At 39.6% G+C, this 27635-nt stretch overlaps 1 protein-coding gene across 11 annotated transcripts; it reads left to right on the top strand.

Annotated features, from left to right (window-relative positions):
* Positions 1–27413, top strand: CLK4 (CDC like kinase 4). 11 transcript variants are annotated; one of them, XM_031011380.3, is made up of 14 exons: positions 3629–3756; positions 7242–7402; positions 8207–8273; positions 11888–12110; positions 13231–13321; positions 13717–13783; positions 16832–16948; positions 17036–17202; positions 17801–17895; positions 18146–18275; positions 22237–22319; positions 25308–25387; positions 26747–26837; positions 26923–27413. In XM_031011380.3, the coding sequence occupies exons 2-14, from the start codon at positions 7300–7302 to the stop codon at positions 27061–27063; spliced, it is 1455 nt and encodes a 484-aa protein (XP_030867240.1). In that variant the 5' UTR covers positions 3629–3756; positions 7242–7299; the 3' UTR covers positions 27064–27413. The 11 variants fall into 11 exon arrangements, with proteins under 11 accessions (XP_030867242.1, XP_030867241.1, XP_030867240.1 ...); XM_055386410.2 differs by lacking the exon at positions 3629–3756 and adding an exon at positions 4152–4250; XM_055386413.2 differs by lacking the exon at positions 3629–3756 and adding an exon at positions 9993–10828 and having other exon boundaries at positions 7333–7402.
* The last annotated feature ends 222 nt before the right edge of the window (positions 27414–27635 follow it).

Genomic DNA, 27635 nt, shown 5'->3' with positions numbered 1-27635 from the left:
TATTGTGTCATTGTGAAAAGCCTTCAATGATATATTACCTTGGAGAGTGGTTTTTTAAGACAAACCTTTGATCTTGCTGAAAGATGGACTCAGCATGTTTGCTCTAATGACTAAGTGAAGTAAGTTGCTACGTAGTTTGTTGTGTAAGTTGAAGCAGTCAGTAGAACGGATTAAATGCAAGAGCTTTGGAGCAAGCAAGATCTGGGTTTGAATCCTGATTCTGGGACTTGATAACTGATCTAGGGCAAATAACCAATGATCACTTTATAGGATTCAGATGATTAAATGAGATCATGTATATGAAGTGGTTAGCATAGAATGAGCATTTGATAGCTAAAAGCAAGTCTAATTAGTAAGTATCAGTAACCAGCAGCTAATAACAGAGGCTATAACTGCAAAGGTTTATACCTTTGTAAAGGTTACTCTATAAGGTAATAAGCTTTTGTTTAATTTACACAATAATTTAGACTTTTACTCTAAAACCTGGCTTTCATATATGAGTGTTTTTGATGTCTGAAGTTAAGCATGTAGTATACATATCCTAGAATATGTGATAAGAATATTCCTTTGGTTGCTCTTCAAAGCTAAAAATTTCTTTCTTTTTTTTTTTTTTTTTGAGACAGAGTCTTACTGTCACCCAGGCTGGAGTGCAGCAGCACGATCGCAGCTCACTGCAGCCCCGCCTCCTGGGTTCAAGCGATTCTTCTGCCTCAGCCTCCCAAGTAGCTGGGAGTACAGGCACCCGCCACCATGCCCAGCTAATTTCTGTATTTTTAGTAGAGACGGGGTTTCACCATATTGGCCAGGCTGGTCTCGAACTCCTGACCTCATGATCCGCCTGCCTCGGTCTCCCAAAGTGCTGGGATTACAGGCGTGAGCCACCGCGCCCAGCCAAAAAAATTCTTAAACTAGTTCTTTTTGTCTTTGCTTTTGAGACAGGGTTTGGCTCTGTCACCCAGGCTGGAGTGCAGTTGCCCGATCTTGGCTCACTGCAACCTCTGCCTCCTGGGCTCAAACCATCCTCCCACCTCAGCCTCCCGAGTAGCTGGGACCACAGGCATGCACCACCATGTCCAGCCAATTTTTTTTCTGTATTTTTTGTAGAGATGGGATTTCACCATGTTGGCCAGGCTAGTCTTGAAATCCCGGGCTCAACTGATCCACCAACCTCTGCCTGCAACCTGAGATTACAGGCGTGAGCCACCGTGCCAGCCTTTGACTGGTTGCTTTGACACATCAGTTAACTCAAAGGTTTTTTTGGACATACTTGTTCTTGTGTAGAGATGAAACCACTGGATTAGGCAGTGTTTCTGGTATTGGTAGTAGATTCTCAGAAATTTAGATAAACCTTTTCATTAAGTCTTGCCAGGTAACTGACTTAATAGGAAGGGTTGAGGCTGACACGAAAGGGTGGTAAGCTAACTGGTGCAGTGATGCTGGGATGAAATGTCTACCTTTAACTTACTCACTTTGACCTTAAACCAACTGAGCAAAATGGCCCAAAGCAGCTTATGTACACAACCTACAAATATTTACTGGGTTCTAGGCCTGAGATACCAAAGACAATATAAATCAGGTCCTTGTCTCCAAACTCAGCACAAAGCCACAGAGAGTGACTAGGGGCACAATAGTGCTGCATCACATAGCATAGAGGTGCTAGTCATTCTCAGCTTCCTTCTGATCACTACACACTTTTAAACATTAGACCTTTTGGTGGCATACAAATTAAAACACTAAAGCGAGATGAATGTAATTACAAGCAGACTCTACTATTGGGTAACAGTGTGTGTGACGTCTATAATATAAAGGCCTCTGTAGGTGGCATTTCAAGTGGCTGCCTTTTAACATAGTGTTGCTTTTTTGAGCAGAATTGTGGGCTGTCCTGACCACACTTTCTTATAACCCCAGGAGGCAGGATCTCTCCTACTCCATGAAACAGGAGAACATTCTTTGGTGCCAGCTTGAATTTACATTCTCATATGCTGCAATTTGAGCCCCACTCTACCTTGTATTATCGCCCAGACCAGTCAGCTCAACATTCTATCTAATAGATTCCCTTGAGACAGGATGTGTAATCAACTGTAGAACCAATACATTTCACTCTTTGGGCAAAATCTGTTAGCATACCAGGTGGCTCCAAATACTCCACTATTTGAGGACTTCACATCTACCTGGAGTAGTCAGGAGCAGGGAAATGGGTGGGAACTGATGTCAGAGACAGCATCGTAAAGAAATGGCCCTTCAAGGATGAGTAAGATTTAAATTTGTAGATGCAAAAATGGTGGCTATTCTAGATGAAAATAATATCATTTGTTTCATTCTGTAGCGTAAAGAGTTTACCCTTCCAGTTTTCCAAGTTTCTTTTCAACTTCACTTCTTGGAGTGCAATCTCCATGAAAATTCAACTTGTCTTATCAACTTACTTTTTGAAATGCTGTACAATCTCCGAGATTTATCTAAATTTACCCTACTTACCCAAACCAGATGGCACAAGTTTCTATCATGTTAGATCACTAAAGGTATTTCTGTTCCCTCCTTTCACCTAACAGGATAACAGGTCTCCCACATGCTATTGGGCTAATACCCACAAGAGTTCAACCCTACCCTCCCAATTTTGATTTCCAGCTTTCCCTTTTATCCAGCGAATCCCCGTCAGAATACAGAAGCCAACCCCCACCCCGCCCGCCGTCCCCCACGACGATCTTCAGTCTCACCTTACCTAAACCCTTTCCCTCACTTAAGCCCTTCCTTGCTTTGACACCCTATTCTTGGTTCTCCTCCTCTGCTGATCATTCCTTCTCAGGCCCCTTTCCCTCTGGCCCTTAAGTGTTCCCCACAGGGCTCCGACTTTGACCCTAATATTTCTCATGTTACATACTTACACGGGGGAACTGCCTGGGGGGTTCTCAGAACTGCAGAATACCTTATTTGAGGTAATCAAGCCCCATAACGGACTATCACTAGCTCAGAGACATTTTTCAGCTTTGAATAAAATCAGCCCGCAGGGACAAAAAAAATGGGGAAAACTTCGTTAGGGAAACTTCCAGCTACCTTAACTGCTCAGGAGGTAGGGATCCTAACAGGAAAACCTTGTCAGGAGTCTCCATTGAAACCTCCGGGTTTTTGTTTTGTTCCGAATAGGAGCACGTGCCTTGAAAAGATTAGCACCCCTTGAGCTTGTTTTCTGAGACAGCCTCTTTATCCGAATCCACCTTAGACTGGAAGCGCCAAGTGGGCTGGACAAGCACCCAGTCCACGGAACAGCCCAGGCACCAGCCGAGGCCCGCCCTGGGCGGTTTTGGGGCCGTTGTCCAGTGCCGGCTGCTGGAGTTGAGGTCCCGGGGGAGGGGGCAGACACGCGTTACACACTTAGGGCGGGACACGGGCGTTCCTTCCCGGTTCCACCCAAGCCCGTAGAGAACGTAAACACCCTCCCGGCCTAGAGGCCCCGGGACCGGGTGGGGGGTGGGGGGTGGAAAAAAAAAAAAAATGCTTGGGCCGCGCAGCCGCAGTGTGGAGGCTCGGGTCCCGCTCTTACGTCACGTGGAGCCCCGCCCTTAGGTGGAGCGGCGGGAGCGCGCAAGGCTCTGTCACGCAGGCGCGTTCGCGCGGCGTAGGTGGTGCTAGAGGCGACTCGGGGGATTCTAGGGCGACGGCGCTGCCGCCATTTTGTGGGGTGTTTGTCGCAGCGGCCGAGGAGGGAAGACGGCAGTTTGGCGACATTTCTCGGCCGAAGGGCCATTTGCTTTTGCGGAGGTAGGGTTGCAGATGGTGTGTGCTGGGACAGGCGGCTGTCGGTCTTTAGGTCTCCGAGCCAGGTGTCGGAGAAACGACCGCGTTAGGGGCCTGGGCTTCTGGAGCTGAGTTGGGAGTTCTGCGAGGCGCTGCTCGGCTGGTGCACGCCGGAAGCACCGAAAGTTGCTCGGGCGTCGCGGTTCTGCCGCTGACCCTTCTCTGAGGGCCCTGGCCGCTCGCGTCGCGGCTCCGGAGGCCGTGGGCTCGCGGTCCCCTGCTGGCTGGCGAGCGCGGCTGTTGGTTAACCCCGTCGGGACCTCTTCCAGCCGGCGGGCGCTAGGACCTGTCGGGAGACCCTTCGAGAGCCGTCTCTGGCATTCGTGTTGTCGGAGATCAAGTCTTCCCCTGGATTCCTGGCCTGGGCCGTTTGTAGCGTTTCGGGGGTTTTCCAGAGTCAAGCATTTGCCCGTCTTGAGTGCGCCGAAGGCACTGGCCGGGTGCCCAGGAGCCGGGAGGTGGGGACCGGGCGTCCGTGCAAATCCAGGTGGTTGAGGGCAGTAGCTCCTTGTGAGAGGTGGAAATTTGCGGAGGCTAGTCCTCTGTGCTATGCTGAACACAACACTGTTGCAGCGAACCTGCGTTTCTGGTGGTTTTGCGTCTTATTATCCCTGGTTGCCTAAATAGCCCAGATATGCTTAGGAAACCGCCTCGCAAACTGAACTCGCCAGCCACTTTGTCTTGCCTCATAGCTGTCCTGTGCGATTGTGCTTTTTACACACCCCTACAGGCTTGTAACCCATTAAATGCAGTCCTCTTGGAGCCATCCAATCCTAAACTTATAACCTGTTTCGATGTTTTTAAGCCATGTACATAGCGTAAAGTTGTCAAGAACTACAAGATCTTAAGGGCAGTGGCGATGGATCTACATATGAGATCCATTGTGTCATTATTTTTTGAAAGATACCTACTCTAGCATGTAGGATGCTTTATTAGAGGCAGTGTTATGATTCTAGATAGCTTTTCTTTTTTATGTATGCGAAGGAACCTTACCACATAGAACGTGGGTCGGGTGATCTTTGTGCCTCCAGATAAAATATTTTTGAACATTGCAGGGTGAGTGGGGGAGGTCAGAGGCTGGGACTAACAGCTGAATTACATTTGAAGTAGTGAACTTGAGAAGAATTTTGGACTCTCACAAGGGAGCTCGTTCTTATTTTAATGTTTGCATATTAACTGATAATCTGAGAGTTCTGTTTTGCTGGAGGTTAGCTGGTTGTGGCAGGCTTACAGTAGAAGAGGAAAAAACAAAACTGAAGAAGACACATAAGTCTTGAAAAACACTTCATAGTAATGGAGGGTCATAATAATAACCCTCGGTCATCAGATGTGATTTTGCTTGCTATGATTTAAAAATGCTTAACCAAGCTGAGTTCCTGATGTGGTTAAAATACAACTTTGGTATTTGACGGAACGCTTCAGAAGAACTGCACTTGAAATACACATTTTCTTTTTTTTTTTTTTTTTTGAGACAGGGTCTCACTGTCGCCCATACTGGTATGCAATGGCGTGATCATGGCTCACTGCAGCCTTGACTTCCTTGGGCTCCAGTGATTGTCCCAGTAGCTGGGACTACAGGCTCAAGTCACCATGTGCGGCTAATTTTTTGTATTTTTTGTAAAGGCAGGGTTTCGCCGTGTTGCCCAGGCCAGTCTCGAATTCCTGGGCTCAAGGGATGAGGCGCCACTGCGTCCAGCCATAAATTTTTCTTGATAGCTCTAATGAAGAAAGTTTGTGTTTTGGCCTTTTGCCTCAAGTAAATGTGTGCTGTTATTCATGTCACGTTCCCATAGGGAAGTGACTCCATTTGTATCAAACCGGAATGCTCACTTCCATTGAGACGCTAACAAGAGTTTTAGAATTGCTGTTTGGCCTGATCAGTGCCTTCTCTTCCTCTGTACAGTGAGCTGAGAGCCACCTTAGAAGGATGCTTGATGGGTATAGAATTAGAATCAGCAAGAGAGTGAATTAAAATATCTGACTATCTGGTGGCAATCAGACTCTGATGGCGTGACACATACTTCCTTGTGGAATACCTCCCAGAAGAATTGAAGCTGCCTCACTTCAAAACCTTTAATCCATTTAAAATCATTTAAATTTCTGGTTGCATTTGTTTGCTTATTAGTCATTTGGGCAAGCTGAATGAGGTTAACTAAGTGGGTTTTACTCCATTTTAGCTTTTTTCAGCTCCTTGCTGAATTGTGAAATTCTTCTCTTTTTACCATTTAAACTCACCCTGTTTAGGAGAATTTGGACCTGACTGTTAAAACTTAACTGCTTTGGAAAATAATTAAGATGGGGAGAGACAGATAGGGGTTATATTGTTTGAGCACAGATGCTGAGCCTGGAAGGAACCCAGGTTATGCACTGGAGTTTATAAATAAAGTCAGATGTCACCGTTATCATTTGCTTTCACTGTGACCATGCTTCAGTGTGCATCCTTGTAGGTTGAGTTCTTTTTCAGAGTTACTCCAGATTTACTACAAATAGATTTTAAGGTTAAGAATAACTGCTGGATAAGAAAATGAACTTGTTGGATAGAGAAAATGAGTTCATAAAATCACATAAACATTTAAAAACATTTTTTTGTAGAGACGGTTTCACTATATGTAGCACAGGCTGGTCTCAGACTCCTGGGCTTGGCCTCCCAAAATTCTGGGATTACAGGCATGAGCCACCGCACCCGGCCTAAAATCACCTCTTTATATCTCTTCAGTTTCTCTGTTGAATATTGTGTTCTATCCACACAGAACTAATATTCTCAAAGCTTAGAGTCATTCTGAGATTTAGAGAAAAGAACTATGGAGAATTTGAGAAAAAGAAGCTTCATCATTGAATAGCTCTTTACCATTAAAACAAAGTCACCTCCCATATTTAATATCCCTAAGTGTTTTTGTCTTGCACTTCAGTTATTTGTATTACAGTACTTTGCCAAAGCTGCATAAATTAGCTCACATTTTAATGTTAACATTTTTAAAAGAAAATATGTCAATAACTTAATTGGAAAATCACTAATAAGTAGAAAGTAACAAAACAAGATAAATAAAAACGTTACTAATTTTTAGCTAAATACTCTTGTCTGCTGGAAACACTAGGCCTGAACCTTTTTATTTGCGCCCCCCCCTTTTTTTTTAATTTTTAAAAAGGCAGTTAGCAAGTGTTAGTTGAAGACAAGCACCAAGCTGAGAATTTGTCCTGGATGTAATCAGAATTTAAAAAAAAAATGTCTTAAGGTATCAGTATTACCCACAATTTAATACTAGATCTCTATGCCTCTTAGCAGTCATCTGACATACCAGTGCCTTGGGAAGCATTACCACCTAAAAAGATTTTGGAGCCTGTAAGACCCTGTGTGTTGGGTTTTGATAACTTAAATAATATTAATATATAATAATTTACCTATCACACATCTGTAACCTCCACAATTCCCTTTTCATTTCTATCAACAGATGCGGCATTCCAAAAGAACTCACTGTCCTGATTGGGATAGCAGAGAAAGCTGGGGACATGAAAGCTACCATGGAAGTCACAAGCGGAAGAGGAGATCTCATAGTAGCACACAAGAGAACAGGCATTGTAAACCACATCACCAGTTTAAAGAATCTGATTGGTAAATTAACTCTTGAACTAGTAGCATTTTAGCTCTAATAGTTTTAAATGATTTGTCATTTGCTTATATAGCTTTCATCTGTCAAATTGTTTTATAATTCAGTCAACAAATATTCGTTTAGAAAATATTTGAGTACTTATTTTAGACTAGACTATAGGCGCTGAGGCTACAGCTGTAAATAAAACAAAGTTCTTATCCTTATGTATGTCTGTCTGCCTGGGAGTGGTAGGAGACAGTTGATCAGTAAGTGAATGTAAAATGTATTAAATAACATGGTGAGTCCCAACTGCCAGTAACCTGATTAGGGAGATGACACACAAAAAGTTAAGTAATAGTGATAGAATGCCCAATGAGTACCTTTAACTTGTATGTAGGAGGGAGATGGGTATGTTGTAGTGCTCATTGTTTCAGAAATAAGATAGGGTTTTATAGGGGAGGAGTTATTCCAACAGAGAAAAGCAGCATGTATTATTAGTCACTTATACCACGTCGTACAGGTTATATTTGTAGATGAGGCCAAGGGATATGTTTGGGATTTTTAGAAGCTGGCTTTATTTAAGAACTATTCTTTTGCATAGGTAGTAGCTAGTAATTTGGGAAATGGCCTCAATAAAAACTTGCAACAGCATGTGTCCTGTTTTATTGTATTCTTACCAGTGTAAAATTTGGAGGTAATATATTTATATAGAATTAAAGGAATCTTAAAGTTCTAAATGATTAAAGAAAGGCTAGGTAAGTTTTCACTCTTTCATTAATTTCCCTTTTTCGTTTGTTTTGTTGGTTCTGTTTTCTCGTTTTGTGCAGATGTTCCATTGGGACTGTTTACCAGATTGCTTTCTAAATTAGCCAGCTGGGGTTACTTTAAAAAACAGTATGTAATTTCTTTCCTTCTCCACGTTAACAGACTTGTTCTGCCAAACTGAGCTTATTTGTAGTCAGTGCAGACAAATCATGCTTCATACACATTGTTATATAAGGGGAAGGGGGAAGGTTTATGACAGGATTTCAAAGACCAGAGATAATTAATAATTAATGTACAGTACACTAAAAAAAACCATCTGTACCCCACTATTAATAAATACAAAAAACCCTAAGGCTTAACGTCATAGTACTGGTTATTCATAGGATAATTATACGTTGTATATATAGAAAGGAAGTGATGTGAGTGATGAACAGTTCATTTGTGCTCATAGTTAACTACGTAAACATGATACTGAGTCCAGTTAACCACCAGGCCAGTGCCTGCTTTGATATTTGTACCAGATGTGTTTGGTGGTCAGCGTTTACCATGATCCAGAATATTCTAATTTTTGAAGATCAAAAACTTTGAGTGTTTTTATAAAATAACAAAAAACTGAAAAATGCAGAAAAGTATAAAGATGGTAATCTCTGTAGGAAATTAGTCCCCATTATTTAGCTGTAAAATTATAATTAAAAAAAAAAATCTTTGTTTCTAAATCTTTGCCACTGATTATTTCCTGAAAATACACTCCAGGAAGAAGCATTTTTAAGTTAAAGCATGTGAACTCTTATTTCTTGCTACAGGTTCATATTTCTTTTTCTAGAGAGTTTGCCAAATTATACAACGTGCTCCTTCATGCTCTCACCAATCTTGGCTGTTTTGAAAGGCCAAGAATAATGTTTTGATTAAACTGAATTTTTAAATTTCTAACGAATTTGTCCGCTGTCATATTTATTGATCATTTGAACATCTTTTTATTCTTAGCCTATTTATTAAAGTATTTTTATTGATTTAGAAGAGCTTTTTATTGCAATATTTTAACCATTTGTCATATATATATTGCATAGTGTCTTTTCTTTATGATTTGTCTTTTGGAGGTAGCCTGTGAATTGGTCTCCCTTTCTACAGGCTTAGTTAATCCATTCTGCATTAGAAAGACTGATGTGGCTGTAAACCCTACCTTTATATATTGTGGTCAGAAGCCTGTAACATAAAGTATCAAGTCTTAAACCAGTGATTCTCCAACTTTAGTGTGAATAAGAATCACCTTGGAGGTACGTTGACCAGATTTACAGTCAGTGAGTATGACCTAAGGCCCAGGGTTAGCATTTTTAATAAGAACTCCATATTTGATACTGTTGATAAATAGACCGTCCTTTGAGAAATAATACTCTTTAGCCTAGCACGCAGGGTTTTTAATGACGCTATTCTCAGCTTACTTATTTGTCTACATTCCCCTATGTGAAAATGGCTCTTGCTGGGATTGTCTTTTTCCTGAGTAATGCATAGACAATTCCATCTCTAAGCCATTGTGGCTAAAAGTGCCATATGAATTTAAGATGGTAATATGCCATTCTTCTCCCCCGGAATTTCTTCTGTATTCTACTTTGTCCAAATCCTGGCTTCCCTTTAAGATGCAACTCTATTTCCATCTTTTTTGTAATTATTCTCTGACCATTTTAAACAGATTTTTTCCCCATCTCTGACTCTAAGCACTCATGTGTTGTAACCTTTTAGAATTTCCTACATTGTTGGATTTTGTTTCATTTTTATGTGAGTAATCTCAAATTGTTCATTATTTGTTGGCAGGGACTTTGCCTTATATAATTTTTTTTTTATCTCCCACAGGACCTGTGTGGATATAAAAACGAATGCCCTTACCCTCATCCGTCTTGGCTATTTGAAAGGCTATAGTGAAATATTCACTGGGCATTCAGTGGATATTTTAAAAAATTAAATCAGTCTGTTCATCCTGTCTACCCTGTCCATAGCCTGTGTAATTCTGTAGACTTTGTTTATATAATCTCTCAGCCTTGGTCATTGGCCATTATCTATTGAAGAGACTCTCATCCTTTTAGTTTGTCCTCATGGTGTTCACTCCATGTTTTGTTACTCTATACGTTGTTTATGGCTTAGCAGCTCTAATTCCATGCAGTATTCCAGCTAAAGATTGTTAGTGCTAGTTTTTTCTAATAGAAGGATTTTGTTCTTTTACGGGAAGGACGCCCTTAAGAGTGTGGTCACGTCTAGCTTATTGTATTGGTGATCTCTCCCTGACAGTTCCAAGCCAACTGATCAGATCTCTAACCTAGACTACCCACAGTCTTACCCAAATATCCTGAGTTGTTTCTCCAATAAATACAACTTAAAGCTGATGCTAGGGAAAGAGAACCGGGTTTCTGTATCTCCCCAGCCTGGATTTGATGCTAGCCCTATTGGGTAGTAGTTGTAAAGATGCTTCTATTTCTGCCTAAACCAGCCCCCTGGGAAAAAGAATGACAGCATATTCTGGGGAAAGGAAAGGGGTTGGTGAGGGCAATCTAGTCAACATCCGTCACTCCATTGCTTGTTAGGCTTATTTTAGCCGATGTGTCTGACTGGGCAGGTGTCCCCTCTCTCCCTCAGTGCTCCATGTGCATCCCTCTTGAAGCTTCGCACTCTGTTGAAGAGGACACTCATCCCAGGTAGAGAGGGGGACGGGAAACTGGGCCAATTGAATCTATGTCCTTTTCTTTCCATCAGATCAAGGCCACTTAACTGGGATCCGTTGACATCCTGAGGCCCATGACCTTTGAAATTCCTTGCCAAGTTTTGTTTATGTGTTTCTTAGGGAAGAGAGTCCATGGCTTTCAGCAGATTTTCAAAGGGATCTGTAGATTAAAGCACGATGGCACTAGATGATGGTGTTTTCTGTTGTTTCTTAGGTATTTCTCAAACAGGAATGACAGGAAATTAGAAATGCAAAGGGAAGTAGGGTGGTGGAACTACTGTAATGCTAAACTATAGGATCCCTTTCTTATTTTAGGGGGATATATTTTAGATGCCTTTGGCACATGAGGCAGTCCTCAAAAGCTCTGTTGTCTATTTCTCAAACAGGAATAACAAGGCTAGAAATGCAAAGAGTAGAGGAGACATGATAGATGATGTGTGTAATAAAATTGGCCTGTATAATAGTGGTTTGAAAATATTTTAGTTTTTGTCACTAATGTTGTTATACAACCTTGGTAAATCATTTTTCTTCTAGGGATCTTAATGTAGTCGTCGGTAAAATGAAAGGGCTGGAATACATTTAAGGCTCCTTATAGCTCTAATGTACCTTTCATGAAGGAATTCTCTCTGTGCCAGGGATATCTAAAATGCTCTTACATTAAAAGAGAAAGGAATCCTTTTTGCCTGCCTCTGATTGTACCTCTGTGAGAGACTAAGACAGCTTAGATACAGGTGCAGAAGGTAAAGGAACACTTAATCAAGTAAACACTAGACATGAATTAATGACTTGACTCAAGCTTTATTCCTTGGTGTGAAGTGCTTGACAGCAATCTCTATAATGGGCCCATTTGCTTGTTTGTTAAAGTAAAATTATTTCTTAAGCTTTATGAGATAAATATAAATGCTAATTCATCTGTTTGAATTTTTTTCTTATATTGAGTTAGCTGTTTAAGAATTTCTGAGAAAATGTTTTGTTTGAACCACATTATTGCAGAATGAAGAGAATAATTTGAAATCTTTTCATGTGTTTGCAGTCATTATTTAGAAGCAAGGTCCTTGAATGAGCGAGATTATCGGGACCGGAGATACGTTGACGAATACAGGAATGACTACTGTGAAGGATATATTCCTAGACATTATCACAGAGACATTGAAAGCGGTTATCGAATCCACTGCAGTAAATCTTCAGTCCGCAGCAGGAGAAGCAGTCCTAAAAGGAAGCGCAATAGACACTGTTCAAGTCATCAGTCACGTTCGGTATGATTGGTTTTGTTTTCAATTTGAGTGGAGTTTTATTTGTGTGTACTCTTAATGAGCTGATAAGTTTCTAATTTTTTATATATATATGTAAAATACTATTTGGATATATTATAATGGTATTTATATTACTTAAATCCTTAAAGGAAACCTCCAAATTCTTGTAGCTGATCTGTATATTTATTAGCTAGCCCTCATTTGCCCACATTTCCTCATATTCTGCAGACCAGATAATGAGTTTATTGATTTTAATAATAAAACTATTTTTTTATTTGTAACATATTCTTATGAAAAAATCATGCACCCATATCTTTTCTTTAATCTTAAGCATTTTTTTTTTCTTAGAAACCCTTTATCTGGTACTTGAAAATAAATGTGAACTATTGCACTGGTGGACACCTAAATGTTACTAACCTGCATAGAGCATAGTTCCATAGTCCAGTGCATCACTGTCTGCAATGAATTCTTTTGAAGTTGTGAAAATGGGTGCTGAATGGGAAACATCCAAAAAGTCTGCCCCCCCTTTTTTTTTTTTTAACACTCAGACATCTTCACCTGCTTGAACAGTGAACTTTGAATTAGTTTCTCCCGAAGTTTTCTTCAGTAAAACTAGTTTTTATTAGATTGAACATTGAAATTAACTAGCCTTTATTTTCTCCTTTTATTTTAATCATGTATATTTTAAAATATTGCTAAATTAGAATAATTTCAAATAGTCTTGACATTTTAAAACATTTTTCTGACAAACTAGACATCTCAATTCACAGCATATGCTGTTTATAGCAAGAGATACGTAAATCATGACATTGCATTCTTTAAATTTCAGACTTCAATTAAATCAGTATTTTAAAGAGACAATTGTGTTGTTTTTTTCTATTGCCACTTTAAGTATCTTATCTGAAAATCTGTTCCTTGCCATGTTTTTCTTCTGTAACATAAACTGTGCCCTGTGAATTTCTGGGGACTGAATTTGAAATTGCTCCTGCCAACTGTTCGTGGCCTGGTGCTTATCTGAATGCCTGAATATCTCCCCGCTGAATGAATTGCGTATTCTGCCCTGAATTCACTCTGATATATTGATTGGCTGGACGATCTTGGTGCTGCCCACTTGCCGTTCCAGAAGAGCCACCGAAGGAAAAGATCCAGGAGTATAGAGGATGATGAGGAGGGTCACCTGATCTGTCAAAGTGGAGACGTTCTAAGAGCAAGATGTATAGAATATTTTTCAACACTTTTTAAACTTTGCAGAAAGAATAATCTTTTTAAGAATAGTTTGTCAGCGGGGGGCTAAAGAACTCTTCATTGCTTTTTTATTTTGTTTTTTGTGGGTTTGTTTGTTCTTTTGTATTTCTTCTTTTCTGTAGAATTTAAATATTTCTATTCTAAAGTTCCAAAATAATCAGTGGAATTTGAGATTAGAGCAAGAAAGATAGCTCTATCTAATTGTTTTTGTAGCAGCTGAAACTAAAATAATTTGAGTGCTGAAACCTTAGTTATGCTTTGTTAGAGATCATTTGAAAATATTCCACACTTAAGCATTCATTGTTTGAATAACTAGACAATTTGTACTCAGGTACTTACACCTCTTTTTCCCTCCTCACTCTAGATGAAATCGTGGACACTTTGGGTGAAGGAGCCTTTGGCAAAGTTGTAGAGTGCATTGATCATGGCATGTAAGTTTGTTTTTTTCCTTTTCGAACATTCTGATGTTTTTGGTGGGGAAAGATTCGTAATTTAGATGAAATTTTATTTATTTATTTATTTGAGATAGGGCCTCTGTTGCCCAGGCTTGAGTGCAGTGGTGCTATCTTGGCTCACTGCAACTGCCGCCTCCTGGCTTCAAGTGATTCTCCTGCTTCAAGTGATTCTCCTGCTTCAGCCTCTCAAGTAGCTGGGATTACAGGAGCCTGCCACCACACCTAGCTAGTTTTTGTATTTTTAATAGAGATGGGGTTTCACCATGTTGGCCTGGCTGGTCTCAAACTCCTGACCTCAAGTGATCTACCCGCTTCAGTTTCCCAAAACGTTGGGATTACAAGCCTGAGCCCCCGTGCCCGGCCAAGATGGAATATATTTTAAATGGTAGCCACGTGTTTTGGGGGGCAAATTACTCACCAAAGTTTCTTGAACTGTGTGTGATTTATTTACCGTGAATGTGGATCTTAAGAATGCTGACTGCCAGGCACAGTGGCTCACTCCTGTAATCGAAGCACTTTGGGAGGCCAAGGCAGGCGGATCACCTGAGGTTGGGAGTTCAAGACTAGCCTGACCAACATGGAGAAATACATTCTCCACTAAAAATACAAAATTAGCCGGGTGTGGTGGCACATGCCTGTAATCCCAGCTGCTTGGGAGGCTGAGGCAGGAGAATCACTTGAACCCAGGAGGGGAGGAAGGTGGAGGTTGCGGTGAGCCGAGATTGTGCCATTGCACTCCAGCCTAGGCAACGAGTGAAAATCCGTCTCAAAAAAAATAAAAATAAAAAAAAAGAATGATGACAAATTTCAACAGGGGGAAATCATTGAAATTAAAGTGGATGTTCAAGTGAAGGAACTTCCCAGAACTCCAGAACTGAGGCCCTTGACCCTGTATATAAGATTTGGCAATTTTGGATTACAGAGGCAATAAAGCATGTCTAATCTTAAATGTTAAGAGTTAGCTTCCTAAACTATAAAGACATTTTATTATCTAGGGCCTAGAGAATAAAGTTTGTGATTTGACCCTTTCTGCCTCATTTTACCGTTTTCCTCTAGGACCTCTATTTTGTGGCTTGAAAACTTTTGTAAGTGAAGCTCTTAGAACTTTTTGCGAAACTGCACATTTCTAAAATGACAAAATTTTTTATCATAAATTATTTGGGAAGGATGTAATTTCCAACCTGTTGTAAATATTAATATTAAAAAATAAAACTTACCTCTCTCTAAATGCATTTCAGGGAATCTAAATACCATAGCAGCTTGATACCTACCATCATCCATAAACAACCTCTTCTTGAATACTTAGAAATGTTTTATTATTGAATTTATTGTCATTTCACTTTCCATAAATACTATCCTAAATTATCCCCACATTTTGCTTTTCTGCAACAAATATGTGAATGTAAATTGAACTTTAAAGTATTTTGAAATATTTTCAGACTTACAGAAAAATTGATAAAATAGTTCAAAGAATTCCCATATATTCCAAATGTTAACCCATTTTCCAAATGTTTACATTTTATAAGATTTGCTTTATCATTCTACATACATTTGTTTTCAAATTTTGCCAACTAATCTGCACACTTTATTCAGATTTCACCAGTCATCCTATTAATGTCCTTTCAGAATTTCTTGAAAGTCTAAGTCTTGGTGTATTTAATGAAATGTATCTTAAAAATTTTTTTTTTTAATGAGATGGAGTCTCACTGTGTTGCTCTGGCTGGTGTGGAACTCCTGGCCTCAAGTGATCCTTCTGCCTCAGCCTCCCATAGTGCTGGGATTACAGGTGCGAGCCTGTAGTCACGTGTGGCACACACCTGTACCACATCTGGCCTGGAATGTTTCCTTTATTGGGGCAGTTGAGGCCTCTAAAAAAATGAGTACATGTAGCCATAGATAAATATCTGACTGTCTAGCATTGTCTGTTTTCTTTTTTCATTTTTATGGATACAAGCACTGAGAAAACTTTTTGGTCATGTAATAGGAGTAGAAGCTTTGTCACAGTAATCTTATTAGAGTTCTTTTAAGTCTTGAGGTATATGCCAAGCATTAAAAAAATTTTTTAGTGACTTATCAGTTCACATTCATTGGGGCCTTGTTGAAAGCAGTGAATTGGAAACCACTGGATGTGGGAAAAGGTTTTGTATCCAGCCATTAGAATACGTGTTTGTTTGCCCCAAATGTTTTTATAGCCTAGGGCATACATCCTGTTACACTAGTAAGAGATGGGTATGGTTTTGTAAAGTGGAAGGGTCATAGTGAAAAAGAAGGCTTGAATGCTGGCTCATCTGTAGGTAGATTAGGTTTAAAACGGAAGACAAAAAGAAATTGAAGATTTGAAGCATTTATGGCTCTATACTTTTTAGGAAGCATTCTTACAGATGCCCCAGTCTAAAGCCCACTGCCCTCCCCTGTAGCTGTTTCTGTATACTGGCATCAGTGCATCTGCTAAGGTTTTTCTGGGCTTCATTACTTAGAGTTGGGGTCTCCTTTACCTGGATGTTTCCTTCCCAATCTGACAAACTCCCAGCTATCTTTCAGGACTCAGTTCTTTGTCACCTCTTCTGCGAAGAAGTCTAAGTTGTTTCTGTGTCTGTCTTTTCCATTAGACTTTGAAGTACGTAGGGACACACCCCGTCTTTTAATCACTAATATCTATGCATTGCCTGGCACAGAGTAGGCCTAGCCTGGTAAATGAATGAATGCTTTCAACAGTAGCATATCCTATTTTTGGCTTACATTTGTATATATCTTTTAAAACTGTTGTTGTATAAAATGTAATCAAATTTAAAATTCTAGGAGCAAACGTTAAAACTTATAAGTATTAAGGGAATTATCACTTCATATAAAGTATTTTATCAGAATGTTTTAAGAAGATGTTATATGGAATCTGCTATAATATGTTCTGAAAGATTATTTTAAATGGCATAGAGGAATTGGTAATTAAGATTATGCTCTAGAGCATAACATGGCTTCAACTCACTCTTGTACATTTATCATTTTTATCTTAATTTTATTTTTAAGGGATGGCATGCATGTAGCAGTGAAAATCGTAAAAAATGTAGGCCGTTACCGTGAAGCAGCTCGTTCAGAAATCCAAGTATTAGAGCACTTAAATAGTACTGATCCCAATAGTGTCTTGTAAGTATAACTTTAACCTAGGAGCCATCATATTACATGAAATATTCAGATTTCCATAAACTGAATTATTATTTTGCTCTATTTTAGCCGATGTGTCCAGATGCTAGAATGGTTTGATCATCATGGTCATGTTTGTATTGTGTTTGAACTGCTGGGACTTAGTACTTACGATTTCATTAAAGAAAACAGCTTTCTGCCATTTCAAATTGACCACATCAGGCAGATGGCGTATCAGATCTGCCAGTCAATAAATTGTAAGTACACTTGATAAATCTTTTTATTTATTTATTTATTTATTTATTTATTTATTTATTTATTTATTTTGAGACGGAGTCTCGCTCTGTCGCCCAGGCTGGAGTGCAGTGGCACTCTCGGGTCACTGCAAGCTCAGCCTCCCGGGTTCACGCCATTTTCCTGCCTCAGCCTCCCGAGTAGCTGGGACTACAGGCGCCCACCGCCACACCCAGCTAATTTTTTGTATTTTTAGTAGAGATGGGATTTCACAGTGTTAGCCAGGATCGTCTCGATCTCCTGACCTTGTGATCGCCCCCCTCGGCCTCCCAAAGTGCTGGGGTTATAGGCATGAGCCACTGTGCACAGCAATAAATCTTTATTTTTAAATATTTTTTATGTTTGTACCTCCTTAACAACTAAGATAAATCTTTAAGCACCAGAAAACTTGTTTTTATTATACAAGCTATATATCCAAACGTTGTCACTAAAAAAACAGACATTTTACAAGTAAAGATGAATCATCTCTTGACCACTGTATCCTTTGCCAGTCCTCCTTTCCCTCCTAGTACAAATTAAGTTTGTAAGTGAAACTAATAATGTGTTTTTGTTCTCTTGTAGTTTTACATCATAATAAATTAACCCATACAGATCTGAAGCCTGAAAATATTTTGTTTGTGAAGTCTGACTATGTAGTCAAATATAATTCTAAAATGGTAAGTTAAAGACTTGTTTTAATTTTGGTGGTTGTCTTTAAAATTAATTTAACTTGGTGATCTTTGGATGAGGAATTTCACTTCTGAGCCTTATTATATCCTGATGTTTAACCAAAAAGAAGTAATCCTTCTTTGCCTTTCTCATGAGCTTACTTTGACAATCAAGAAGATAATTCATGTGCTGGCCTTTTGAGTAGTGCTATAAAATGTATCTATTGAGTTTCATGTTTACTCAACTGTGTCTCTCTAGAAGCGTGATGAACGCACACTGAAAAACACAGATATCAAAGTGGTTGACTTCGGCAGTGCAACGTATGATGATGAACATCACAGTACTTTGGTGTCTACCCGGCACTACAGAGCTCCCGAGGTCATTTTGGGTCAGTAGGCACCAGGCTTTCTGATATTATAATTGAATAAGAGATTTTTGTTCTTTACAGCTTTACTGGTGGGGTGGGAAAGTATGATCTTCTCAGCAGGATTCAGAAAACATTTTCTATTTTCATAAAAAATGTGTGGACATTGCTATAAATACTTTTCCTGAGTGGTAAACATGTGATACTGTCTGGGAAAGATATTCCAGGTGGTGGTTATTTTTGAACAAGTAAATCTTAAATGATCATAAGAGAACAGGCTGTGTTAGCTAAATGCATCAAAGAAATGTGATTTTGAAGTTATATGAGTACCTATTTTCATGCCATCACAAAAGCACATGGCTGGTAAAAATACTGAGGAAACTGGTTGGCAGATGTCTAGATATAGGATGGATAAAGGTCAAGAGAAGAAAGGGGCTTCTCTAAGAGAGCTCCTGTGATAACCCTTGATGTGAGAAAGTCTGGGAAAGAAAATGAGTTAAGGTGCAGAGTTTTCAAATAAAAAGGGACTTATTAAGGGAGTGTTATGCCTCAACATTAAAAGTTATAGATCAGGTCGTGTTAATAAATCAGGGAAGTCAGAGATTGGCTTGGGAGCTTGGAGACATTGGGAAACATTCAGATCAGGCATATCAAGAGAGTTGAATGTAATAAGCTGATTACTTAGCCTAAAGTTAGGTCCAACTGAGGTTAGATTGTAAAGCATTTTTGTGGAATCGTATTTTAATACTTTTTACTTTTTTTGTGTGTCCAACGGGACTTGGTAGTTCAGAATAGGAGTGTAAAAGCAAACTCTTGATATTTACCTAGAGTAGAGTAGTAAAGGGGTGAGGAAATCAAGAATGCTACGCAGCTCTTGCCCACAGAACTTCCCTTGATGACGGAAATGTTCCATTTCTGCACTGTCCCATATGGTAGCCACTAGTCACTGTGCGTGACTGACTACCTTGTAGTGGGGCCAGTGTGACTGAGGAGAACTGAGTTTTGAATTTACATTAATTTTATTTCAGATTTAAACAGCCACATGTGACTAGTGGTTACCATATTGAACAAGCACAACTCTAGAGCTTGTCTTTTAAATGCATAATAATAGGGTTTCTGCTTAGTACAAGTTGAAAGGAGCTACTGTGTAAGGGTAAAAGAAAGCAATATGGGAAGAGATAGTGGACAGAGAGGTATTTTCAGAGATTAGAAGGCAATAGATTCCTCATTTTAAGAATCAGATTTTTCCCCAAATATTTGGCATTTTTTCTTTGTTATTGGTATATCAAACAGTGGTGCATCGTACAGTGTGCTGTCCTAGATTGAGTAAAATATAGTATATAGTAACCCTTTTTTTTTTTTTTTTTCCTTTGAGATGGAGTTTCACTTTGTCACCCAGGCTGGAGTGCAGTGGCACCATCTCGGCTCACTGCAACCTCCACCTCCCAGGTTCGCACGATTCTCCTAACTCAGCCTCCTGAGTAGCTGGGATTACAGGTGCCCACCACCACACCCGGCTAATTTTTATAGTTTTTAGTAGAGATGGGGTTTCACCATGTTAGCCAGGCTGGTCTCGAACTCCTGACCTCAGGTGATCCTTCTGCCTCGGCCTCCCAAAGTGCTTGGATTACAGGCGTGAGCCACCGTGCCCGGCCAAGGATTTTTTTTTTTTAATTTTTATGTTTTTTATAACAGAGACAGGGCCTCGCCATGTTGCACAGGCTGGTCTCGAACTCCTGGGCTCAAGTGATCCCCCTGCCTTGGCCTCCCAAAGTGCTGGGATTATAGGTGTGAGCCACCGCACCCACCAGAATACGGTCAATCTTACTAATAAAGTTCCAAATGTGGCCAAGTAAGGGATAGTACAGATCTGAAATTGGAGTCACTGGCCTTGAGGAGAAAGAATCAGGAGATTGGGAGAATAGAAAGGTCCTTTGTTTGTGGAGTGAGGATGAAGGCATAATTCAATTGGAGAGGAAAATGTAGTCAGGTGCTAGAGTTGAAGTGGGCAGTTGGCCTCATGTTGGGTATAAAAGCTAACTCATCCAAGAATGAGATGATTTAGAATGGTGTACTGCAGAAGATTACAGTCACCTGGGAAAAGACTAAATTGGGAGATAGGAGTGGTTGAAAAATAAAACTTTTTTTTTTTTTTTTTTTTTTTGAGACGCAGTCTTGCACTGTCGCCCAGGCTGGACTGCAGTGGCACGATCTCAGCTCACTGCAACTTCTGCCTCCCGGGTTCAAGCGAGTCTCCTATGTCAGCCTCCCAAGTAGCTGGGCTTACGGGTGCCCGCCACCACGCCCAGCTAACTTTTTGTATTTTTAGTAGAGATGGGGTTTCACCACATTGGCCAGGCTGGTCTCCAACTCCTGACCTTGTGATTCGCCTGCCTTGGCCTCCCAAAGTGCTGGGATTACAGGTGTGAACCACCATTCCTGGTCGAAAAATAAAACTTTTATGAGGTCCGAGCTCTAGCATTTACGGATTTTGTATGTGTTAATAGGTAGAAACCATGCTCCATTATTTATTTATTTTTTTTTTGAGACAGAGTCTCACTCTGTTGCCTGGGCTGGAGTGCAGTGGTGCAGTCTCAGCTCGCTGCAACCTCTGCCTCCTGGGTTCAAGCGATTCTCCTGCCTCAGCCTCCTGAGTAGCTGGGATTACAGGTGCACACCACCACGCCCAACTAATTTATATATATATATTTTTTTTTAAATTTTTATTATTTTTATTTTTGTTATTTGTTTGTTTATTTTTTTGAGATGGAGTTTTGCTTTTATTGCCCAGGCTAGAGTGCAGTGGCGCAATCTCAGCTTACTGCAACCTCTGCCTTCTGGTTTCAAGCCGTTCTCCTGCCTCAGCCTCCCAAGTCGCTGGGATTACAGGCGCCTGCCACCATGCCCAGCTAATTTTTTTGTATTTTTAGTAGAGACGGGGTTTCACCATGTTGGTCAGACTGGTCTCGAACTGCCGACCTGGTGATCCACCCGCCTCGGCCTCCCAAAGTGCTGGGATTACAGGCATGAGCCACCGCGCCTGGCCCATGCTCTATTATCCATTTGTTCAAATGATAGACACTGGAGCAGGTGGTTAACAAAAATGACTTAAGTCATTATATATTGACTTGAATATATTTCTTCTTTTATCTTTAACTTCAGTGATAATGAAAGTAATTGAAATGTCTTTGAATGTAGATTTTATTTATACATTTTTTTACTAAATATTTGATCTTTGAAATATTAAAATATCTATGTGGTTGGTTCTTTCTCCTTCCCAGTCAGTATAGATTTAAGAAGGCTAGATGTTTTATTCTGATCTGAATAATACTGTCATTGAGAATTCTGAAGGAGAAAGTATATAAAATCATGTATAGACAGCCCTGATGTTTATATATAGATCCCTCTCTGAGCTCCAATGTGTCTGTAATTTCTGCTTATAGGTGAAACTGCTTAAAATTCCCATTATACTTTTTACACAATTTGTGCAAAACGGTAATATTTCTCTTAACGAAAGAAGTAAACTCATGCATCAAGCTGATGATAATTGATAAGGCATTAGTAATTTCATTCTGAGGATAATTATAAACCTGTATTTGTGCTAATAAAATATAAAAATTCTTGGACTAACCATGAACTGAGCATAATAATGGTTTTAACAGCAGTGCTCTCCCATTATATAAACAGTTCAGAGACTATGGAATATTTGCACGAATTGGTTGTATACTTGGAAAATGGTAGCCCCCTTTTATTTTACATAACATGCACCCCTCCCTAGTTAGAATACTGTGTCTTGATGTGAGCATATGGACTATGGAGTGTGTTGAATAGCATTTGCTGTAAAACTAGAACTATAAACCCTGAATTTGGTGTCATATTCTCCCAAATGGGTTCTGTAAAGGGAGCACTCATATAGGGAAGGATTTAATGTACTGTCAATTAAAAGTTTTTGCATAGTAAAATGTTTCTATTTGTTTTAAAATAGCTTTAGGTTGGTCTCAGCCTTGTGATGTTTGGAGCATAGGTTGCATTCTTATTGAATATTACCTTGGTTTCACAGTCTTTCAGGTACGTGGCTAGTAAATTCCATTTAATAATTCATAACAAATTGTAAACGTTAAAGGTATGCTAAAGTTTTGACTTCTATATTGGAAAATTGCCATCATCATTATTCTTGAGATTAAAACTTAGGCAAAATGGTCATTCTTTAAAACCACAGTTGAATGAAATATTACTATGAGTGAGTGATCATAGTTAATTTTGCATGTGATTAGTGTTTGTAACACATGGTTCATATGTGGTTCATACTGTCTCCTTTTTTAAATTGTAGAGCTTCTTCTTAAATTTGCAGTAGTGTTAATGTGGCCAGTTTTCAGTTCTAGTTATGTTGACTATCAATATGGCCATGAACGAGTCACTTATTCCTTTTATAAAAGAATTCAGGAACAACAAGGGATTGTGTTTTACTCTTAAGTATTAAGCATCTATAACGTCTTAGGCATTTCTAAGTATAAGTACATAAAGGTGAAGAGACATCTTCCTCAAGTCATGCAAAAGACATTGGAAAACTATTGCAGTATAGTGTAGCATTTGCTGTGATGGAACAATGTAGAAAGTGTAGGTAGGGAGGGCCAGGCGCTGTAGCTCACACCTGTAATCCCAGCACTTTGGGAGGCCGAGGTGGGCGGATCATGAGGTCAGGAGATCGAGACCATCCTGGCTAACATGGTGAAACCCTGTCTCTACTAAAAATATAAAAAATTAGCCGGGCGTGGTGGTGGGCGCCTGTAGTCCCAGCTACTCGGGAGGCCGAGGCAGGAGAATGGCGTGAACCTGGGAGGCGGAGCTTGCAGTGAGCGAGATCATGCCACTGCACTCCAGCCTGGACAACAGGGTGAGACTCTGTCGCAATAAAAAAAAAAGACAAAGTTTAGGTAGGGAGAACCCAGGAAAGGTTAATAATTACTTTCTTTGGAGAAGGCGTCACTGAGAACATAGGAAGAGGAGGAGGAGTTAGAAAACTGGAGTGCAGTGGGCATATAAGGAAGAAGAAATAGTATCTGTAAATGCACAGAGGAGTAAAGGAACATATTCTACTCAGGGAAGAATAGCGTTGTCAGAGTGTCTTGTATAAATGGGAAAATTATAACAATAGGCAAGGATCAATTCATAAAAGACTTCGCAAGGTATTGGTTTGATCCTAGAAGTCAGTGGATTCCAAAAGTAGACTGGTCCAAAATGAAAATGGTTGTCTAGGTTTGCCATTCTGACCCTTATTTAGAGATTATACCTCCTGCTTTTTTTTTTTTAATGTCTCTTTTATGTAATGAAAGTCATAGTTGTTGGTAGTTTGCTTTTAAAAATAAAAAGTCCTTAATTGGTAAAACAAAAAGTAGGAAACTCTACTTTCTTTTCCACTCTGTCCTTAAGTTGTACTTACATCTGAAATCTTAATTTTTTTTTTTTTCTTTCCCTGAGATGGAGTCTCACTGTGTCACCCAGGCTGGAGTGCAGTGGCGCAATGTCAGCTCACTGCAACCTCTGCCTCCCGGGTTCAAGTGATTCTCATGTCTCAGCCTCCCAAATAGCTGGGATTACAGGCACGAGCCACCACACCCCACTAATTTTTTGTATTTTTAGTAGAGACAGGGTTTTGCTGTGTTGACCAGGCTGGTCTCGAACTCCTGACCTCAAGTGATCTGCCCTCCTTGGCCTCCCAAAGTGCTGGGATTACAGGTGTGAGCCACCGCACCCAGCCTGAAATTTAAATTCTTGAAAGCTTTAGGTGATGCAACCATTGAAGAACTTTAAGTAGGGTTGTGGTATGATCAAGGTGTTGTGTTGTTTTGTTTGGGGAAGAGGGGCTGGAGATCCCAGCTAGTACTGTTGAGGTTGATTTGAAGTTAGAGCAGTGCAGGGGGCATGCAGCTATGATGGGCTAAGAGTCACTTAGGCAGCTGTTGCACAGTGATGAATTCCCTGTTCGTGGGGCACCTCACCAGATTTCTGTTTCTGTCTAAGCTGTAGAGATCCTGTTGAAAAGTACTCTGAGTTTATAGATAAGTTTGATGTCTTAGAATCATGGTTATCGATCAGTTCTGGGAGGTATTGTCTGGTTTTGCAGTGGTGAGCTGTAGGGTCAAGAAAAAGTTAAGCAAAGTGAATGCTTTCATCAATCTGACTTATATGAAATGGATGCTTCAGGTGATTTTGTGATTATAAATCACTTTGAGTTTTAAATTAAGTATATATTATTTGAGAGGTGGTTTATATTTTAACTCCACCCTGCAAAATACTCTTAAACTAAGGAATTTCTTTAAAATGTGAAGCTAGTATTACTTATTCCTGTCATGTACCACAACGATTTGGAAGCAATATGCAAGGCACAGTAGTTGATAGATTTCTTTTAAAAGTGTTGCATACAGCTTCTGCTCTCCAGAACAAGGGTTAGCAAACTTTGGCCCATGGTGAAATCCTGCCTGGTGCCTGTTTTTACAAAAAGAAGAATAATATGCAATAGGGACCACTCATGACGAGCCAAGCCTAAAATATTTACTATCTGGCCCTTTACAGAAGTTTGCCAACCTCTGCTCTAGAAGCATACCATTCCAGCTGTAAGTTTGACAGTTTTCTGTATTCTACTTTAGCCAAGCCTCTGTTACTAATTTAAGGATATGTGCTTTGACATGGGTTGATAGCTTAACTTTCCTCATATATGAGCTATATGACTTTGAGGTAGTATCTTAACCTTTTTGAAATTCATGTTCCCACATACCTAGCTCAGAATTGTTTAGAGAATTATTGGGACTGTATGTATGTCTGTTGCCTGGGAGTGGTAAGTGTTAACAAGTGAACTATTCATTGGGTACTGGATGTTAATTTTGGTTAAGCAGCTGATTAAATGAGGAGACAGTTTTTCTGGTAACCTTGCCCAGTTATTCTTTAAACAGTGTAAGAAATACAAATAAAGAAGGAAACTAAAATTTTAGATTAAACAAGTTAATGTGTTTGTAGGGAAATGGAAAGTGCTAAATTTCTTTTTCTTACATGTTTTAGACTCATGATAGTAAAGAGCACCTGGCAATGATGGAACGAATATTAGGACCCATACCACAACACATGATTCAGAAAACAAGGTATGTTTTAAGATTCAAGCCTTTTGTTGGATACGTGCAATAGCATATATTAAAACTACAGAAAACCCAACGTTGTTGTAATACTGATTCCAAGGACTATAGATTTTGACTTTTTTTTTTTTCTGTACTGGAGGTAACTTCTAAGTGCATCTTACTCTTTTTTTTTTTTTTGAGATGGAGTCTCACTCTGTCACCCAGGCTGGAGTGCAGTGGCGCGATCTCAGCTCACTGCGGCCTCTGCCTCCTGGGTTCAAGTGATTCTTCTGCCTCAGCCTCCCGAGTCGCTGGGATTACAGGTGCCCACCACTATGCCTGGCTAATTTTTGTATTTTTAGTAGAGATGGGGTTTCACCATGTTAGTCAGGCTGGTCTTGAACTCCTGACCTCAGGTGATCCGCCTGCCTTGGCCTCCCAAAGTGCTGGAATTACAGGTGTGAGTCACTGCACTAGGCCATGTTTTTAAAAACTAATATAATAAAAAATATTTACCTTGTGATCTAGTGCAGGGGTCCCCAACCCCTAGGAACTGGGCTGTACAACAGGAGGTGAGTGGCAGATGAGTGAGCATTATTGCTGCCTGAGCTGCACCTCCTGTCAGATCAGCAGTGGCATTAGATTCTCATAGGAATGTGAACCCTATTGTGAACTGCGCACGCGAGGGATCTACGTTGCATGAAGGTTCCTTACGAGAATCTAATGCCTGATGATCTGAGGTGGAAGTTTCATTCCAAACCATCATCCCCTTCTCCCCGGATCTGCTTCCATGAAACCGGTCCCTGGTTCCAAAAAGGTTGAGGACCACTGATCTAGTAAACAAAATGGCTTTTGGGTTTTTTTTTTTTTTTTTAAACTCAAGTTTACGTTTGCATAAATGTTTTCTTAAGGCGATGTAAAAATAATACATAGAATATGGAAAAGCTTGTGTTTTGGAATCATATCACTCTTAAGTGTGAAATTTATTCTGTCCTTAACCAGCTGTATATTCTTAGACAAGGTGGTATTTCCAAACACAGCTTCATCGCAGAAGCCACCGAGGGAGTTCTTTAAAGATTTCCAGCCCCATTCTAGATCTAGTGGAAACAGAATTTTAGGACTGGATCCAGGGGGACCCTAGTTTTAAGCTGACATTGTTCCATGTGTGATAGGAACAACTTAGTTGAGAGACTAAAACCTCACAGGGTGGAGGATATGAGGTGTCTGATATATAATTGTTGCTGAGGTTTTTAAAAATTGTATGCATATATATTATATAAGTCTATACACCTAGAGAGAGCTGCTTTCCATGTCTCCCCTCATGGGTGCAGGGTAAAGATATGACTCTTGTTATTTTACTAATCCAGACTTTTTTTTTTTCTGTAGAAAACGCAAGTATTTTCACCATAACCAGCTAGATTGGGATGAACACAGTTCTGCTGGTAGATATGTTAGGAGACGCTGCAAACCATTGAAGGTAAAAGCAAAGAGATTAAAGGTTAAATAAACCACGTGTTTTGCACTATTAATAATTTTTTTTAACAAAAACATTTCTCCCCCAGGAATTTATGCTTTGTCATGATGAAGAACATGAGAAACTGTTTGACCTGGTTCGAAGAATGTTAGAATATGATCCAACTCAAAGAATTACCTTGGATGAAGCGTTGCAGCATCCTTTCTTTGACTTATTAAAAAAGAAATGAAATGGGAATCAGTGGTCTTACTATATACTTCTCTAGAAGAGATTACTTAAGACTGTGTCAGTCAACTAAACATTCTAATATTTTTGTAAACATTAAATTATTTTGTACAGTTAAGTGTAAATATTGTATGTTTTGTATCAATAGCATAATTAACTTGTTAATAAGCAAGTATGGTCTTGATAATGCATTAGAAAAATTAAAATTAATTTTTCTTTTTGAAATTACCATTTTTAAATACCTTTGAAATATCCTTTGTGTCCAGTGATAAATGTGATTGATCTTGCCTTTTGTACATGGAGGTCACCTCTGAAGTGATTTTTTTTGAGTAAAAGGAAATCTTGACTACTTTATATTCTTAAAGGAATATTCTTTATATACTTCAAATTTAGAACTTAACTTTAAAAGTTTTTCTTCTGTAATTGTTGAACGGGTGATTATTATTAACTCTAGATAAGCAGGTACTAGAAACCAAAACTCAGAAAATGTTTACTGTTAGAATTCTATTAAATTTTAAGTGTTGTATTCTTTTTCATTGGGTGATATCAGGGTGATAAGCAGACATTCATGGAAAG

The sequence above is a fragment of the Gorilla gorilla genome, chromosome 4 (assembly GCF_029281585.2).
Source record: "Gorilla gorilla gorilla isolate KB3781 chromosome 4, NHGRI_mGorGor1-v2.1_pri, whole genome shotgun sequence".
NCBI classification, from domain to species: domain Eukaryota; kingdom Metazoa; phylum Chordata; class Mammalia; order Primates; family Hominidae; genus Gorilla; species Gorilla gorilla.
The sequence above is the reverse complement of the archived record's forward strand: the minus strand, read 5'-3'. Positions and strand labels throughout refer to the sequence as shown.

Coding starts and splice junctions, on each gene's coding strand:
- CLK4 (XM_031011380.3), top strand. CDS start 7,300: ATGAAAGCTACCATGGAAGTCACAAGCGGAAGAGGAGATCTCATAGTA. Junction 18,276..22,236: donor AGCTCCCGAGGTCATTTTGG/GTCAGTAGGCAC, acceptor GTTTTAAAATAG/CTTTAGGTTGGTCTCAGCCT. Junction 22,320..25,307: donor TTGGTTTCACAGTCTTTCAG/GTACGTGGCTAG, acceptor TACATGTTTTAG/ACTCATGATAGTAAAGAGCA.